Source organism: Ischnura elegans, chromosome 3 (genome assembly GCF_921293095.1).
Source record: "Ischnura elegans chromosome 3, ioIscEleg1.1, whole genome shotgun sequence".
Taxonomy (NCBI): Eukaryota; Metazoa; Arthropoda; class Insecta; order Odonata; family Coenagrionidae; genus Ischnura; species Ischnura elegans.
The window spans coordinates 58,913,423-58,931,560 of record NC_060248.1 but is presented as its reverse complement, the minus strand read 5'-3'; the positions used below and the strand labels follow the sequence as shown (position 1 = coordinate 58,931,560).

Genomic DNA, 18,138 nt, shown 5'->3' with positions numbered 1-18,138 from the left:
TTTATGTACGAAATTTGACTTGAACAACAATATATATTTTTTCAATGTAGTTTAATGCATGATTGTTAAATTTGGGTAAAGTAATGAAACCTTTTGATCAGTATTAAGAAACATATTTGTGTCTTTGGAACCAGAAATACATATATTTTCAGTGTAGTCAACCAATATTGGTGAAGCTCAATAAATTGCTTAATTTCCATTGGGCAAACATTTGTTCTCTAGCAATATAGGCAATAGAGAACACAATGAAAATATGAAAATAGTTATCATATAAGTTAATTAACTATTGCTGTTTCCTAATTCAACAGATATAGTGGCATGATTTTTTAACGTATGTGGAACAAATTTTTATTCGCGTATAGATAGATAAACAAGTGTTTATGTGTACTGCAAATGAGAATTTTTCATTGGTAGTTACTACGTACATGTTTTTTTATGTCGGGATTCATTTTTGATTTGTGTAAGCAAAAATATTTGGTTATAAAATTTGCTATTCTGGGATGTTAATGTGTCAGCAAAAAAATGGTCCTGAACTGAATAAATTTTCAAATGAAGCTATTCACAGTGGTAAAATTCAATTGAAGAGGACATTTTTTGCCTCCCAAAATCAACTTTAACGTAGATGGTGATTTTTTGATTCGCAGGAATTGGAGGGTTTGCTACAGCTCATTTGTCAGGTGATGCACAGTCATTCTGATCGTGAGGTGATAAAGATGACTGTGAAGACTCTGGAGAAGCTTTGTGAGATGGGAAGTGAGCGCTTCCCCAAATGTGAAGCCGTGAGAACAGTATTGACGGAAAGCATAGTAACACAGTTTAAATTGGCTATGCAGCATCATTCAACTTGCAGTAAACAGGTATGTAATGCCAGTTTTCACTCAATATACCAACAACATCCGTCAGCGTTTACATATGATATCCCTGCAATATCCATATTAATCCATTTAACCCATTAGCTTACCTTTTCCCTGGCACGGTACTCCGTCAGAAATACTATTTATTTTTAGAAAACGTTCTAATGATGAAAAGCTTATAAATTTTTTAGTTTATTATTGATCGAATTGAAAGTTTTCACATGGTTAGGTTAACCTTTTTTTTAATTACTTTTAGTTGCAATTGGTCCATAACATTTTTTTTTACATTTTTTTAAAACATTAATAAAAAAATGTGAAAATTATAAACAAATATTTTTATGCACAATTTTAATAATAATGAAACTTTTTTATTGTATTGTCATTAAGGACGGTATCTTATGCAATTATTGAAATTCTAGTAGAAATCCACCGATTTTTTCTGGAGATGTCCATTTTTGTATGTGGCACAAATCTGAAAAAAAAAAGTTGCTTTTTCATCTCCTTGCCATTCATGCCAAACAAAGATTTTCTTTCGATTTTTTCATTTTTCTTATATTTCACTTGACGTCTATTATTATTATTATTATTATTATTATTATTCTAAAATATATGACAATATATTATAGTTGCAAATAATTTATGAAAAAATAGTAAAATTTACCTTTACGCTGATTTCGTATGATGGAGTTTGAAACAGTCCGGTAGGTGAAGGGCGACACGGCATTCTTCACTCTATCTTTGCCTCCCCTTTCCTCAACTTTACATTTTTGAACTCTGCTGGCATATTTCTTCGATTTACCCTAACTGTGCCTAAGGCATTAGTTTTCTCATCAATCAATTTCAGAAAAAGATCAGGTGATGTGTACCAATTATCTAATGCCACAGTGTAACCCTTGCGAAAGTAGGGATGCAAAAGTTCTAACACTATCGCTGCACTAGAAGGTATTCCTTGTGCGCCTGGCGGTTTTATTCCAGTGTAAATTGAATACTGTAGGCAGTATCCCGACGAGCTTTCACATATCTTGTAAAATTTTATTCCAAATCGAGCACGTTTACTTGGATTATATTGCACATAGCAGAGCCTGCCACGAAATTTCATGAGACTTTCATCCACGGCAAGATTCCTCTCAGGGATGTACAATTCACTAAATTTTTTATTTATGTAGTTGATCACTGGAGATATCTTTTTTAGCCGATCATTTTCATTCACAATGGAGTTGTCAACGAAATGTAAGAATTTCGACAGCAACAAAAAACGTTTATAAGGCATAACACTTCTAAAAAAAGGTGTTTCCGTAACTTGTCGCGGACTCCAGTATTTCTGAAGCTTATTTTTTTTCACTTGTGACATTAGCACACACAATGAAAAGTAGGCCTGAATCTCATCGACAGTTGTATCAAACCACCCTTTCGTAATCTCACTTTTTCTTTTATCAGATTTCAAAAAGGCATCTGCGTATTTGTTAGTTTCTGCTACGATGACTTCCCAAAAATCGTTTTCAAGAAACTGATAGAAGTCTCTTTCACTAGGATTGTTTCCTAAACTCAAGAGAACACTTTCATTTATTCCAGGTTTACCTGAGAATCTAAAGTCTGTCACACTGTTGTTTTTTGAGCACCAATCCCACCTGTTTTCCACCTTCGCCTTTTTTGGAACTGACGGACGGCTTTCATCCTCACTAGAAAATTCTTCACTATCTTCACTGCTCCCACTTCCCGAGTATTCAGTATTATCGATGTCACTCTCTTCACTTATATCACAATCACTCACGTCACTATCAAATAGATACTTTTGCAAATCATCGTCCGTCAAAATCTTGCCCTTTTTGCCGGTCATTGCTACAGGGGGAGCGCGAGTATACAAGGTCTCGAGTGCGAGCGTCTCTGTCTGTGGTGGAAGGACAGCTGTGAACTAATGCGTATTATCGAAAGGCTGGGGCTTCAACCTGCAATTCATCGACTTTGTTGATATTGCAGTATATAGCAAAAGGAGGATAAAGAGTAGCTTCTGTTGGGCTGTGGAAAACATTGTAGTACGAGGTCTGTTCAAAAAGTACCCAGAATTTTCGTTTCTTCAAAAAAATATTTATTTATTCATCTACATCAATGTGGTCCCCTTCAAAGTAGTCCTCCCCAGATATAATACACTTATGCCAGCGATTATTCCAATCTTCGAAGCACTTTTGATATTCACTTTTTGGTATGTCCTTTAGCACTCTCAGCGATTCGGCCTTTATTTCTTCAATTGAGGAAAAACGCTGACCTTTCATTGGTCTATTCAACTTTGGGAACAGGAAAAAGTCACACGGAGCCATATATGGTGAATATGGAGGTTTTGGCATGTCTACGATATTGTTTTTGGCCAAAAAATTACGAACAAGCAACGACGAGTGAGCAGGTGCGTTATTGTGGTGCAAAAGCCATGAATTCTTTTTCATAAATCGGGGCGTTTTTTTCGGATTGCTTCACGAAAATGTCGTATAATTTCAAGGTAATACTCCTTATTAACCGTACGACCTTGTGGTAAGAACTCTTGATGCACTATGCCATTATAATCGAAGAAAACAGTTAGCAAAACCTTGACATTTTATCGAACTTGACGTGCTTTTTTCGCTCTTGGTGACGTTGAATGCTTCCAGGTGGACGATTGTGCTTTGGTTTCGACATCATAACCGTACAACCATGTTTCATCACCAGTTATGACCCTTTCAAGCAAACTTGGATCGTCATTGACGTAATTTAACAGCTCCAGAGCGATGTTCATGCGATTGTTTTTTTGGACAAAATTCAGCAGTTTTGGAATGAATTTTGCTGCCACTCGTTTCATGCCCAAAACTTTTGAAAAAATGTTATGAATTGAGCCAATTAATATGCCAACTTCATCAGCAACTTCTCTAATTGTCATTCGGCGATCATTTATAACCATTTTTTCCACTTTTTCCACATTTTCATCGATTATTGACGTGCTGGGTCGACCGGAGCGTTCATCATCTTCAACGTCTTTGCGGCCATCTTGGAAACGCTTATACCACTCGTAAACACTTGTTTTCTTCATAGCAGACTCACCATAGGCTTTTTATAACATTTCACACACTTCGTCACACTTTATTTCATTTTTAAGCAAAATTTAATACAAATTCTTTGACTTTTCAATTCTTCCATTGTTTAAACAAGCAAAAATCGCCGAGCTCATAAAAACACGTCGAAGCTTAGCGACTACCACAGACAAAGTAAACAGTGAATATGGCTGAAAATTTTATCATACTTTTGGGGCATGTATACCAACACAATATAAAAAAATTTTGACAATCGGACTCTCCAGACCCGCGAAATTTAAAAATTCCGGGTACTTTTTGAACAGACCTCGTATGTTTTTCATAGTAGCAATTTCAACCAAGACAAAGATAAGGAGTATGCTACGTTCGGCGGATGGCAAATATCATGTATACAAAGTAAGACATTATTTCCTCATCTAACAATGACTATAAATTGGTGACCCATCAATACTTTATCAAATAGGATGTTGGGAGAAAAGTGAAATAAGGCGTGCCGTTGCTGAATGTGTATTAGATTCACGACAAACGAAGACGGCACGATGAAAATACCTACTAAACCACTGAGTATATACAAGGATAAAATTAAGAAAACAATATCATAAGAGCATAGAAGTATGCATTAGAAGAACATAAAAGCAATAGGGAATATAAATAATGAATATAATTGACAATTATGGACTAAACAAAGGTGGGAAAAAAAGTATTATTCGAGGCCGGCGAATCGCCGTCTTTGTAAGCGAACGGGTTAAAGTTGTATGGATATCTGTCAAATAGGGGATCAGGTTGGTGTGGTGGCTAGAGTGTTGACTTCCCACCCGGCGGGCTCGGGTTCAAATCCTGGCAGTGTCAGAGAATTTTCGGAGACTGCCCGATCCCTGCTTGAGTGTTGTGTGGAGGACATTTCAAGCGCAACACTCCGTCCGTCGGATGGGACGTTAATCCTTCCCTCACGGCGCAAATGACCTCAGCTGTCGGTGGCCTCCTCCAAATACCGCACCATCTGTCAAATATCCAAAGGATCCGCCAAACAACATTGCAGGGATGTCCAACATCGGACATGGAGATCCATATAAACGTTAAATAAAATTCTCCAAAAGCTGTAACAAGTAACACTTATCCGTTTTACACTGACACGGAATTTGCTGTGATGGCTTGCGAAATGGGAAGGACTGCGGGGACCAAATACCATATTTCTCCGAGTGTAGTCCCCCCCCACCCCCATGGTCCACCCCCCCCTAATTTTGACAGTTGTGCTCTTCAATTCTATACAGCAAATATGCTATCTCACAGATACTGTTTGGAATAACATTTTTTTTTTATTTCGGAGATATTACAGCTTGGACATCTATATAACATTCTTTTTACAACACCTCGTGCATATTACTAATAGGATATCTATGTAACGTTGTCAAAATATCCTGTGTGTTATAACAAAGTGTTTTGGATGTATGAACCTTATTTAGATATCATATGGATATCATCTGCTGCTTGGGTAGCTTCAGTGGTTAGGTCTAGCAGAGAGTTATTGATGAATGGGAATTTCTTTCACTAAACCATGGACTATAATAATCCTGTAAACCCACTCACGGATTACCTCTGTTCCAATCACTGCTGTTCTGCATTAGTACAGTTTATATTTGGAGACCCTGTTTCTGTTTAAACTCTGGTTCCACATTAAAGGACTTGAAAATTCCACAATGCGTAGCGATGGTTCCCCATACGGCCTGTGCCTAAATCTAAATTCTATTCTGCTAACATTTAATTTGTGTCTGAATGGAAAATCCTTGATTGAAAATGTTTAATACTGATTATTGTCCGTTATACATTGTATAAAACAAAAAAATTCAATACCATTCGATCAAGGTTTTTGTCATTACATCGTAATATAATTTATCCACTAGTGAATATTTTGGTCTGTGTCATCTTGCAATCCGCTATTCTTAGTACTTAATCGAAAGATAATGACTTGAAGTTCATATTTATTGCAATACAATCACATGTGTGAAAAAATGTAATTTTTATCTACACTATATATTGCTTGAGGTAAAGCCTATAGCTCAATAGCTGTTATTATTGTTCATATTCATTGGAAAAATGCGAAAAAATTGAATTAAAAAAATGAATAAATGATGTTCATCAATAATTCATTTTCATATTTCAAAATTAGTCTGCAACATATTTTGGTATTTTAACCCTTTGGCTGTGGGAGTAGATGATTTTAGCTATCAGCCTGTGTGGGAGACAACCAAGAAATATTTTTCCGTTTAACCTGGCTAACAAGGGGAGACCACGTACCTTGCTCCGCCTTTTTCAATGCCGTATTTTTTATGGCCTTCGGAATGGTGAACACATCTCTGAACTAGTAGTGGTTCCATTGAATGGGCCTTAGTTTGGCTGTAATTAATTAATTTTCATGCGGTATTTTTCACAAGCCATATTTAATTCCAAAATTTCGCTTTCCTGCAGACGGGTCAGATGGGGTAGTGGTAGCGTATGTGATTCCCACTTGGGAGGCCAGGGTTCGGAGCTGTGTCATGGCTGTTTATTTTGTTGTCTTCATTGTGATCATACGGCGTCAAGTTTTTCATTAATTTTAATTGCAGCTAGCATAGCCATGAGACAATTTTTTATCAACGTAATGGCGTTTAGGTATTTAAGCAGTGTCATTTCAAATGCGTGTCATTTCAAATGTGCGTCAATTGACGTGCTCTGCCTTTCTCCGCCTCTAAACATGACTAATATCCACTTCCGAGTCTTCCGATCGTGTGCATGGCCTTCAGCAAGCTTCCCTCTTTCCAACCGTGTGTGCCATTTATGAAAAGCAGTATTTGAACGGAAGTTATGGCGTGGAAAACTCCATCTTTTTTCTTTCTTATTTTTACGGCCAATTTTGACTACTTTAATGAAAATCGGGCCCACAGTGAATGTGTTAACAGTGTGGAGCGGTAAAGAGACAATAGGAAATAGGCTGCACGATAGGAAATTCCGGGAGGCCCCCCCTGCCATGAGGGATGGCAGGGAGACCCCCCCTGCCATGAGGTATGACCGGGGAGAGTTAAGCCGCTTTAGCGACCCCTACTGTGAGGGAAAGTGCATTTTGGGTCTACCCAGATAGCAGTATTAATTTTGGGAAACTGAAGTAGGTAGTTGAGCATTGGTCAAACGTTTAACCCTCTTAGTGTTATCCTTCTTCCTGGGGTACTGGCGAGAAATGCAGAGGGTATTTTAATAAAATGCCGCAACTAGGAAAAGAAAACCAAGCAAAGCTATTTTATTACATATCCATAAGCGTTTTTTTTATTATTGAGGTTAAACTGGTTAATATTGACAAAATATTTTTACGTTTACTGGAATAAAATATGTCTATGCAATAAGTTATAGCAAATTAAATAATTCACCACGTAAGAGCCAATATATCGGCACGCCAAATTTTTCGCCTGAGCGGCAAAAGCCATTGTATCAGCTTGCCGCACTGAAAGAGTTAAAAACATTTTTCCCATAGTCAGCGTCCAAAATGTCTAAAAATGTTCGTGCAGTCCAAGGGTTAATATGTATGATGAATTAGACAGTCGATTAGTTGATGATTCTCTTGTGTCCTCACTGTCCCATATTCCATCATTCTCTTCTCCCTTTTTTGTGTCTCAAATCCTTATTATCCCTCTCACATGTTCCTTCAATAGCTCATGGGGTGCCACGGCTGCTGTTCTAACATCCCCTGCCACACACCTTTTAGGCAGCTTGCGGAGTATTATTTAGATGTTTGATGGAAGCAGATGTCGATGCATTACAATATTCCCTTTTCTATTTATTTCAGGGAGAACTTCCAGATATGTCCGAGTTACTGGAACTAACGGAAATAACCCACAAACTCTCCATTCTCTATGGCTGCCATGACGTTGGTCCTTGGGGAGTGTGGGACTCCGTGTTTGAGACTGTGCAGAACCTCAATTCAGTGCAGTTACCTGATGAGGTAGTAATTATGTTTTGCTTAAAATTGACAGTTTTTGTGTTTTAATAGTGGTGACTGAAATCTAGAGACTGTTTTCCCATCTCTTAACCTCCCTAGTAAGTTTTTTTCCATTTTTAATCATTTTCTTTGAAGAGATGCATGTTATTGAGATGATGGTCACAGAAATAAAGTAATTAAATGCTGTTTAGGTTGATACATTTTTTTTGTGTAAGTACATATTATTAAAATATGCTTGCTCCTATCATTTTGCTCTACCAATCCAGATTCCTTTGATGAGTAATGCCAAAAATATGGTATAATTTTTCCAGTAATTACGTATTAATGTACATGTATGCTCTTCCTTAATGGTCGTTGTGATAATGCACGCTTATTCATATTTTTGGGGTTAAATTTGTCAATATATTGTTCCTGATTTAAAGAACTATCTAAAGTCTCTGAGTGATACTTTACAGATTTGATAAGTTAATAATGTATTGCACAATAGGGATGTTAAGAGGAAATGTATGGATGCATGATTCATATATTTGAGGACAATTGAATCATTCCTCATCGAAAATAATCTCTCCTAATGTGCTTCTAAGTTTCATTTTCAGCCAAAAATTTTGCTTACCAAAAATTCTGATGAAATCTCATTGAATTTTAACTTTCTTCCCATTCCTTTTCTCTTCTTGTGGAGTTAGTAATTTAACACTAATGTGGGATTTTCAGGTTTTGAAGAATTGCATGACCATCGCGTACTTCAGTATTCTATGGGACTTTGCATGCCTTATGGATAACGATGGTCAAGACAGTAGCAATGCTGTGAAAGGCAGGGATGCCACTCATTTGGAATTATTAAGAACAAGAGTTATCTCCTTTGTGTACATACTACGAAATGCCATCCAAACCTGCCCTGTGGAGTTACTTCGTGAGGAGGTAATGTATTTTTTAAGTATAAACAAATGTCAGTTTCCCTTTTAAATCTCAAGAGATTAATTTTAGAAGTAATCTCAAATTAGATAGTGGTTCTGTAGTCACTTTGGAATGCTTAGTTAGTGCAAAAGTGCTGAGGAGAGAAAGATCTCTCCATTTGTCTTGGAATCTTGTCAGGATTCCTTGAAAATGTGTTGAGTTCCTGAATGCATAGATGAAAGTTGCTACCCAATTTTAATGAGAGTGTGATATGAATTGTTCTGGTTTGTCATTAACTCTTGTTTTGTCAATAATGGCAATTAATGTCAACATGCCCAAGCAAAAAAATGCTCTTCCTCTGATTTTTCAAGAAAACATTCCAAATCTATGAAAACATTTGCCCCATATCGTAAGGTCTACCAATGCTTCAACTTCATATTATCGTGGTGTGGGGTTTAGTAAGTGTGACTTTTAAAGTGGAGAGAATCTGGGGTGCATTCTTATTGTTAGTGGAAGATTTAGGCTTGATTTGTGGTATGTACATTTGACTGTATTGTAAGAGTTGTGAATATCTCTTAATTGGCTTAATACTACATAAGGTAAGTGAGAGTATTTTGAAAAAGTGAGCTTGATTTTTAACATGTAAGAATAATTTGACAGTCAGACCTACATATTAATCAAGGTGGCTTCAGGAAGGAACTGGCTACCCTCCCCAGAATGTTTGAATTTTTCATACCAATATATGCCTCTGGCTCTAACCTTACTTTTAAAACAAATTTGCAGGTTGAAACTCTGTTTCTCTATATGATGATAGTTAATTCATCAGTATATGATTTTTGCCTCAGATTGTCTATGTTCAGTAAATGAAATTACTGTGGTTTGGAAAATTATTTTGCTACTAATGGTTGTGTTAAAATGAAGTGCTCATCAGTGGTAAAATCATGGTAATGTAATTCAGTCAGATATTTAATTTATGTATCATCTGTAATAATTATCTTCGTAGTAGCCACTAGTTTTGTGTTGTTTATATAGTAATTCTTTTTATTATATTTTCCATTTTCCCCAATATTCAACACCTTGGAATTGAAGGCGTTCATTCTTCTCTGTGACCTTCTCATTCACCTCCGAAATGGTGATTATGGGAGTGGGCCCTTACACTGCCGTTGGGGTGTTCTTCCTTCTTATCCTGTGGACGAAGAACTGCAAGAGTTGTTGAATGACTTTATCCAGAGGGAAGTATTCACAGAATTTCAAACCACTGGTGGGGAGGCCGTGGATAGTGAAGATGGTAATGTTAACTTTAAGCTTTTTTTTCTCTCTCATTAGTTTTTTTCTGTGTTTTGAACTAGATTTTACCTTGAGATAGGCCTTTTTTTGCTTTCATGGTTGGGTTTGGTTTATTTTAAAAAGTTGCCTAATTTTGTTTGTAAAAGGTTTTACTAAATACAGTCAAGGAACTCAAATCCAGAAATCTTGGGACCAAAGGGTTTCTGGATTTCTTGTCTTCAGCACTTCATATTTTGTTAATTAATTAATTGATAAATGCATTCCGGCTCTTGTGCTCTATATTTGAGATCCCTATGAGTCCCTGCCTAGGTTGTTAGCATATGTTCATAGCAGGGGCGTAGCTAAGAATTAAGGCTAGGGGGGGCTTTAGGCGCAACTAATACTTAGGGTTGTGGGGGGTATTGCATACCTGCCAGGGTAAGTGGAAGGTTCGGGGTCCCTCCAGAAAAATTAAAGGATTAATGTTTCAAAATGGCGAGTTTTATGGCTTTCTAAGAGATATTTGATTAATCCTAACACTATTCCATAAGTAATACTAATCCAGTTAAGTAAAATGGATTAAACTTAAAAATTTCTCTGAGCTCTGGGAGGGGCTTTATCCCCAAAACCCCCCCCTCGCTGCACCACTGGTTCATAGTGTGTGCTAACTTCCTACTCATCCCAGAACAAGGCTTGGAGAGTGGTGCCACGAGGTGCCAAGTCAAAACACTATGCAGAGGAAATTTTCAAACGTTCTGGATTTCTGGTTTTTTGAATTCCGGATTTTAGGTCCTCAACTGTATTGTGTATGCCATGTCCTTTGATTTATTCATACAAGGGGCACTCCAAAAGTAATGCTCACACATTTCCTGGTACCCTAACTGTTACTCTAGGCACTTTCAATTTATAGAGTGCATAAAAGCATACTTCCTGCTTCCATTCAAATTTATTTGAACGCAATACCGATCATGACGTGGTAGCAGCAGTTCTATAAGATGGCGGATGCACTTGATATCCGTCAATAGCGACACGCTGTAATTGAGTTCTTTTGTTGTAAGTATGAAACAGTCGGAAACATTCATGAAAGGTTGAAGAGGGTGTATAGAGATGATGATATCGATTGCAGCATAGTTACTCAGTGGGCACAACGAGTGTCTGGTGAGAATGGTCATGCCAATATTGAAGATCGTGGATGCAGTAGCAGGCCCCATACTGCACAAACACCTCTCATTGTTCAGGGTCAAGTCCGGGTTCAGTCAAGAGTTTTACCGTACAGGAATATATGCGTTAGTTCCAAGGTGCCGTAAAACTATTGAATAGGATAGAGATTATGTTGAAAAAGTGACAATTTGTTCCAAAAGGATGAGTTGATACAGTGTAAAAATTGGAAGTGAATAGAATAAAAGGGTGTGCTGTGAGGAAACTTGGGTGCATTAGTTAAGGAGTGACCCTCATATTTTGAAGGTGATGCTGTCAATATTTAGAGATGAATGTTCATTATGGTACATATTAATATATAGCCCTATGGTTCGTTTGGGATACTTCTTTTAAATTTAGTTGCTCAAGAAGGCAGTGCAAGTTTTTATTGTTCTTTAATGTTGATTGCACATGTATCCAAAATTGATGATGCTCTGAATGTTGCAATCAAGCCTTAAATATTCATTTTACATATGAACACAGTCATGTACATATTCAATTCTCATTGATACACACGTATGTATGGGTACTGATGATGTCATGTGTATTTATTACTTTCAGATGAGCTTAAAAAGTTTGAGCTTCATAAGAGACGGTGCTTTCTGGCCTCTTTCTGTAAGCTGATTGTGTATAATGTGATGCCCATTACCATGGCATCAAATGTTTTCAAGCACTATCTGAAAGTAAGTTTCATGGAATTTGTGTAATGCATGTTTTTAACTGTGTTCGATTTTGCATTATTAACTTAGAGCAACATCCTTAATGCCATAGTATGTAATAGCAGTATGATACAATCCTTTGGTAAAATAATTCAAAAAAGTATTCATTTTAGCAGTGAAACAAACGGCATCCTAATCCCTCCTTGTTTTGTCTTTACCTAGGCAAATCCCCACAATAGACCCTAGTTAAATTAAAACTAGAGCTAATCATCAATTTTGACTCCTGCTTTCGTTTTAAGCAGTATCAAGTACATACTAAGGAATGTCTACATAAGTTCAATTTATCTATTTGAACTGTGGAATCAATTGACCTTAAGGAGTAATGTTGTATTTTTACTTAAATTTTTTCATTGTAAGGAGACTATGTATCTCCTCTGCCTATTTTTACCTTACCATAAATCCTAAGGAACACCTTTTTCGTCGGGATTGATAGTTTTCCAAGCACACTGATGCTGTAAATGCTATATGCCCATCATAGCTGTAATAAAAACTCTTCCGTCAATACATTGACATCAGCATGGTTGGAGTGATGCGGTATCTTGTGACCAATTTCAATAACCTTTCTACCTGGTCAATTCTAAACACGGCAGAGAGAACCCATCTTAGCTAAATTGCATCAACGCACTTATTGGTTTGCACAATTGCATTAATGGTTGTTAAAAATGATGAATTAGTGTCATTATTGCTTTTAGTTAAGTGCTTGTATATCTCCCTCATTGCATAAATATGTATTATGAATGAATATATTTAACCACAAATGCGATAAACTACAAGCACATTAAGATGATTTGAAGAGATCAATCACTACAATGAACTTGGCCTCCAGAGATGAATCAATAGGAGGATGGCCTATGGAAACATATCCCATCATAAAGATCTCAAGGATATAGAAAGTTGTAGTGGTTACTGCATTTGACTGTCAATCAGAAGGTACTACTATGACTAACCACTACAGCCAGAAGATTGAGAGTCAAATGCCCTATTATAATTGAGGCATGAGACACAACATATTATATTCTTACTTAGTTTTATACAAAAATATTACATCATTGAGTTTCCTTTGAACCAACTGGGTGAATATCCAAAATTAACAGTTTCTTTGTAGGGGGTGTATTTACATTTTTTTTTCTCTGTTATAGTTTGGTGAACAGTATGGGGATATAATCAAAGCTACATTGAGTAAGGCTCGTGATATCAACAAGGTAGAATGTGCACGGACGATGGTGCTTAGTTTAATGACTCTGTTTTCTGAGATGTGTGATAAGAGTGATGTGCATATGAAGTTAGGGAATGCAAGTGAGGAACAGGATGGAGACACGAATAGTGAAGAGAGGAGTAATGGTGTGACTGTTGACCGATGTTCTGAAGAATTTCTCTCCTTAAAGGTGAGTCATAGCCATCACACATACTGAACATTAATATTGGCTATTCTTTCCTTGCAGTGATAAAAAAGGTGCTCACGAGCCAGCCATGTACTGGCCATCATATTTTTTGTTTTTGAATATATTTTTTCTTTTGCCCATGTAGCAAAAAGAAAATATTTTCAATTTAACCAGCATTACCTTTGCTTTGGTTAACTTTGGCCCAGCTCACATTTTCCTAATTCATGCCATTGTAAACAAACCAGTGCCAGTGCAAACAGCCAGAGTAAATGTATTCCTAATTTTTTATGAATACCATTTCATATAAAATATCTTTTTACTGAAAGTTTCAAATTTTGAACAATATTACAAGTATTGTAGATAGCATAACTTAATAAGACTTCCAGTTGATGCTTATTATTTTCATGATTCGGCTATGGTCCTCTATAAATAAGCATACAGTTAATAAAGCATTCGCTATAGGTGTCTATAGATTATTTTTAGTCAAAGAGGAAAGTTTTAAAAGTTGTGGCTTATTTTTGACTCAAAAAAAGACTGGTCTGGGTAGGTTTTACATATGAGACTACCAGGACTTGATCCACAAATAATTTTATCAAAAAATAATTGTAATTAACAAATTCGACAAAAATTAGTTTGCCGCGTGTTCCTTGAAGGCAATGAGGAACTATTTGATCACTTTGTTATTTTGGGTCAAAGTATTCTCCATATACAACAGTAACTAATGTTTACAACTCATTATTTTCCTGGAGCATTGGTGATGGCTTGAAGGTGGGTGAAGCAGCTTGTGTTGCCAAGTGAAAATTTTGAAATATTCTCTGGTCTTGCTAATTTTGTTCCAATTCTCCTCAGGAAATGGCCAAAAGGTTTGCTCTGTCGTTTGGTTTGGACTCAGTGAAGAACAGAGAGGCAGTTACTGCTCTTCATAGGGATGGCATACTGTTTGCTGTACAGCCCATGGATGATCCATTAGGATCTGGTGCTCCTCCACCTAATCTGCCTTTTCTGGAAATTTTGGCAGAGTTCACTTTTAAGCTCTTAAACCAAGATAAAAGAGTAGTGTGAGTACACCATAGCATTTTATAGTCATTCTCATGTGATTTTTTGGTTCTAGGTTCTAAAAAAAAATCAGTCATTCATGGTCAAATGTGCCCCCACATAACCTCTCCAGAGCATTTTATGCAAAAGTGGTGTACTTTGTTCAAGTAAATTCCACACTATTGTATTTGTGGGCCTATGGAATTTGTATAGTGTATACTCTTCAATGAAATGATCCCCAAAAAATGAGTTCTTTCACTTGTGGAGATGAATCATATTATGTGAAATATTGTGCCCAAAACTTGATGTACATATTTAGTATTAATATAGATATGTAATTTTATTGCTTTTTTTTGTAAAATAGTGATATTGAATCACTTGGAACTGTATGTCTTCAGTAGGCAATTGGCATTTAATAATTTTAATCATATCGTGAGATGATGATGTCAAATGCATAATTCTTACTTTACATCCAATAAAATCACTAAAATCATCACAGTTTTTCTCATGGATTAAGTGGCTTAAGTTTTTTACGATGTGTTAATATTTTTTCATTGCTTTAAATTTTAGGTGTGGAATTAGCTTTCTTGATGGGATAGAGTGATATTTTTAATGGAAATAGTGAATTCCTTTTCATAAATATGTATCTGTCAGTGGCTTAGAACTACTTTGCGTCAGAGCTTGAATACAAATATATAAATTAAATTCTAAGGCAAAGAAAAATTAACTTAGATAAAATTTTATTTCCTTCCTTCTTTATTTTTTATACTACAGTTTGGACCTTCTTTGGAGTTTAGACTAATTTTTCTTTTTCCTTTAGAAGATCACATGATTTACAGTATTAAAAGCTTTTTTGAGATGATAAATAGACCAGGGACGAATTCTGGATTCTTGGAGATAATAAATTCGAGAACAAATTACATATTATCTTAAATCTTTGGGTTAGTGATAAGTTTTTCCATGTCCTACCTTTGTCATCAAGCTATATATATCCAAACCTTAAGTGTGGATGATTTACTGTATTTCTCCGAATATTGTTCCCCTCTGAATATAGTCCCTCCCCTAATTTTGCAGCTTCAGTTTTGGGAAAAAATTGAAAAAATGGATAGGAATATAGTCCCCCCCTTTCCTTTTACCACAGGCATTTTTGGAAGAAAATCTATAAAAGATCAGATATACAGACTGTCCCAAGGGTCATGTGTCTTTTTTGATCTGTAATTTTAGTAACTTTGCATCAAGCAATGTTCATGAAAATTGGCACACTTATGGGGAAAGGTCTTTACCTTACTGGGTCAACAGTTGAATTTTTGTGAATACAAGTGTTATTTTCGGGTTTCTAGTGTCCGAAAACCTAAGAATTGACATCTTGGTCAATGAAATTCAGGCATTTTTCTATCTCAAATTTTTTAACTTTGAAACCCCATAAGGCAAATTCAAATTTTAGGTTTGGACCCACATTGTGAGGTCAAAAGGTCAAAATTGTAAAATTTTGCTTACACCCAACAAAACTTAAGACCTTTTCCCATAAGTGTGCCAATTTTCATGAACATTGCTCGATGCAAAGTTACTAAAATTACAGGTCAATAATGACACACGACCTTTGGGACAGTCTGTATACAGTATTTGCTGATAGTAGAATTGAACTATCTATGTGAGCAATCATATTTTGCTGTGGACTCATGGCATCTTTCTTCCTGTGTCATGCGTAGATTAAGCTATCTTGATCAAAGGATAGCTACTGGAATGGCATCTGGCTCTGGGGAAGACTGGAAGCCCTTGCTCCTCTACCGAAACAGCCTGGTTCATGGGGAGTCCACATCTGCCACTCCAATCCTGCCTGTAACACCACCAGCTGGCACAGTCAGCACCATTCCAGTGGCAGACCCGGCGACCAAACCTCAGCCCAAATCAAGCCCAAAAAATATAAGAATTCTAAGTAATTATTTTTTAAATCTTTAAAAAATTTAGCATGTTCTGCGACTGTTAGGTAATTCATCTGCTGACTTATCATCGATCACATTTCTTAACTTTACATGCCTTGATAGCATTTGATAAGAATAGAGTAGAACCTGTTTTAGATTCCTAGATTTTACATTTTCCTACTTCTTTCACTGTTTTTGAGCAATCTTAAGTTTTAACTGCCATATTTCATACTTTATTTTGAAGATGGGTTTCTCTTTTGTATTATGTCCTTCATGTGATGTGTCAAGAACAGTTTATTGATGTATTGGGTACATTGGCAGATTTAGAGGAGGCACGTGCCCCCAGACTCTTAAAAAATACACGAGATTTTTAATACAAATATTAATAAATTATATATTGTAATGTAAAAGGTTTGAAGGAAATCCAATCTCATATTGTTTTTTGAAGAAAAGTAAAGGTTTTTCTGCTTGAAAACCCCTTTTATTCTGTAAATGAGTACTTGGGAGTGGCATGAGTGATTTATTTTATTTATATTTTATTATTGAGGTAATTTTGGTGCTTTTGGTATTTTTATATTATGTAATTAGTAATGAATTGATTTATTTTTTTAAAGGTCAAGAAGAGGAAGAGGAGGAGGAAGATGACGTGCAATCTATTCTTCCTGGAAAATTACAAATGGAGGAGGTTGTAGTTGAGCCAAGCACAGAGTTCTTTACTGGGTAAGTAGACGAAACCTTTCAGTGTTGTAGTCATTGTCTTCAATGTATACATCTTGATTTTATAATTGAATGGATAAATGTGTTTCAAAAAGATCATTACCTTGGTGGTAAGCACATGAAACTGCAGAGAAGTAGAAAAAATGTGAATGAAATAAGTACAACTTACTCATACACCTATCACTTTGAGTAACTCCGAGCATCTTGAAAAAGAAAAATAAATTTTAAAAAGTGAAGAAATTTTCACAAGAAAAGTCACAGACATGGGCAGTTGTCCTAAATTTCACCTAATGAGAACATTGAGTCACTGCCGGTGAACTTTTTCCTAGATTCCTCAATTACAAAATAAATTTTAAAGAGGTGTTTACAATTACAGTTGACTCTTGTTAATACGAACAACGTTATAACAAAGTTCTCGTTATTATGAAGCAAATCCTTGGTCCGGACGAAAAGGCTCATCCAAGCTATAGTAAAAGAAGCGTTAATAATTTTTGTTATTACAAAATTACGAATCTCAGTCCCAGTCCCAGCGGTTACAAAATGAACTTTATTATGAAGTTCCAGGAATAAGCAACGGCATTTAGGTAGACATACACTACACTAAGATTTAATAATTGCACCACGTTTAAGTTCTTCTCGTGTACTGTGCCCATGAGCGTCAATTATGGTTCTTTCATCAGTGTACGTGCAACATCATATAACAAGCTTCATTCCTGTGGAGTCATGGTGACCCACTCATAACCACTTGTAAATTGGACGTACAGTTAGTCCTCTTCCTACACACATTCGATTTACAAACTTTCAGAGGTACGAGCATTCAAAAATTTCAAATTTGGTGCCTTTCGATCTGACCGTTGTTACACGGTGTGGCGTAGAGGAACTCGCACTTTGGGCACAATCTATCATTGAATCCGGTGTGAAATTAGGAACTGTTCAGCATTTTGCCCTTTCTTCCTTACTACGGAGAGCTATTTATTTTTTGCTCCAGATGTGTCGCACGTCCAGCTAGATCAGTTCGTCACAATCGTGAGTTAGCGCATAATTGTGATGCGGTGTTGTATTCTGAAGGAAAACCGTACTCCTCGATTCCTTGCATACAGTCCGGCTGGCTGGAGTTGTCCGATGACAG

General features: G+C 36.3%; 1 protein-coding gene across 3 annotated transcripts in view; it reads left to right on the top strand.

The window, feature by feature from the left end:
• LOC124155865 (cohesin subunit SA-2-like) overlaps positions 1–18,138 on the top strand; it is a 37,205-nt gene that overhangs the window by 14,206 nt on the left and 4,861 nt on the right. For all 3 annotated transcript variants that reach the window (XM_046530020.1, XM_046530021.1, XM_046530019.1), the window contains exons 14-22: positions 645–857; positions 7,725–7,880; positions 8,589–8,795; positions 9,861–10,059; positions 11,796–11,917; positions 13,093–13,338; positions 14,185–14,393; positions 16,080–16,306; positions 16,907–17,012. In XM_046530020.1, coding sequence (XP_046385976.1) covers positions 645–857; positions 7,725–7,880; positions 8,589–8,795; positions 9,861–10,059; positions 11,796–11,917; positions 13,093–13,338; positions 14,185–14,393; positions 16,080–16,306; positions 16,907–17,012 — 1,685 coding nt within the window. The remainder of the gene's footprint in view (positions 1–644; positions 858–7,724; positions 7,881–8,588; positions 8,796–9,860; positions 10,060–11,795; positions 11,918–13,092; positions 13,339–14,184; positions 14,394–16,079; positions 16,307–16,906; positions 17,013–18,138) is intronic.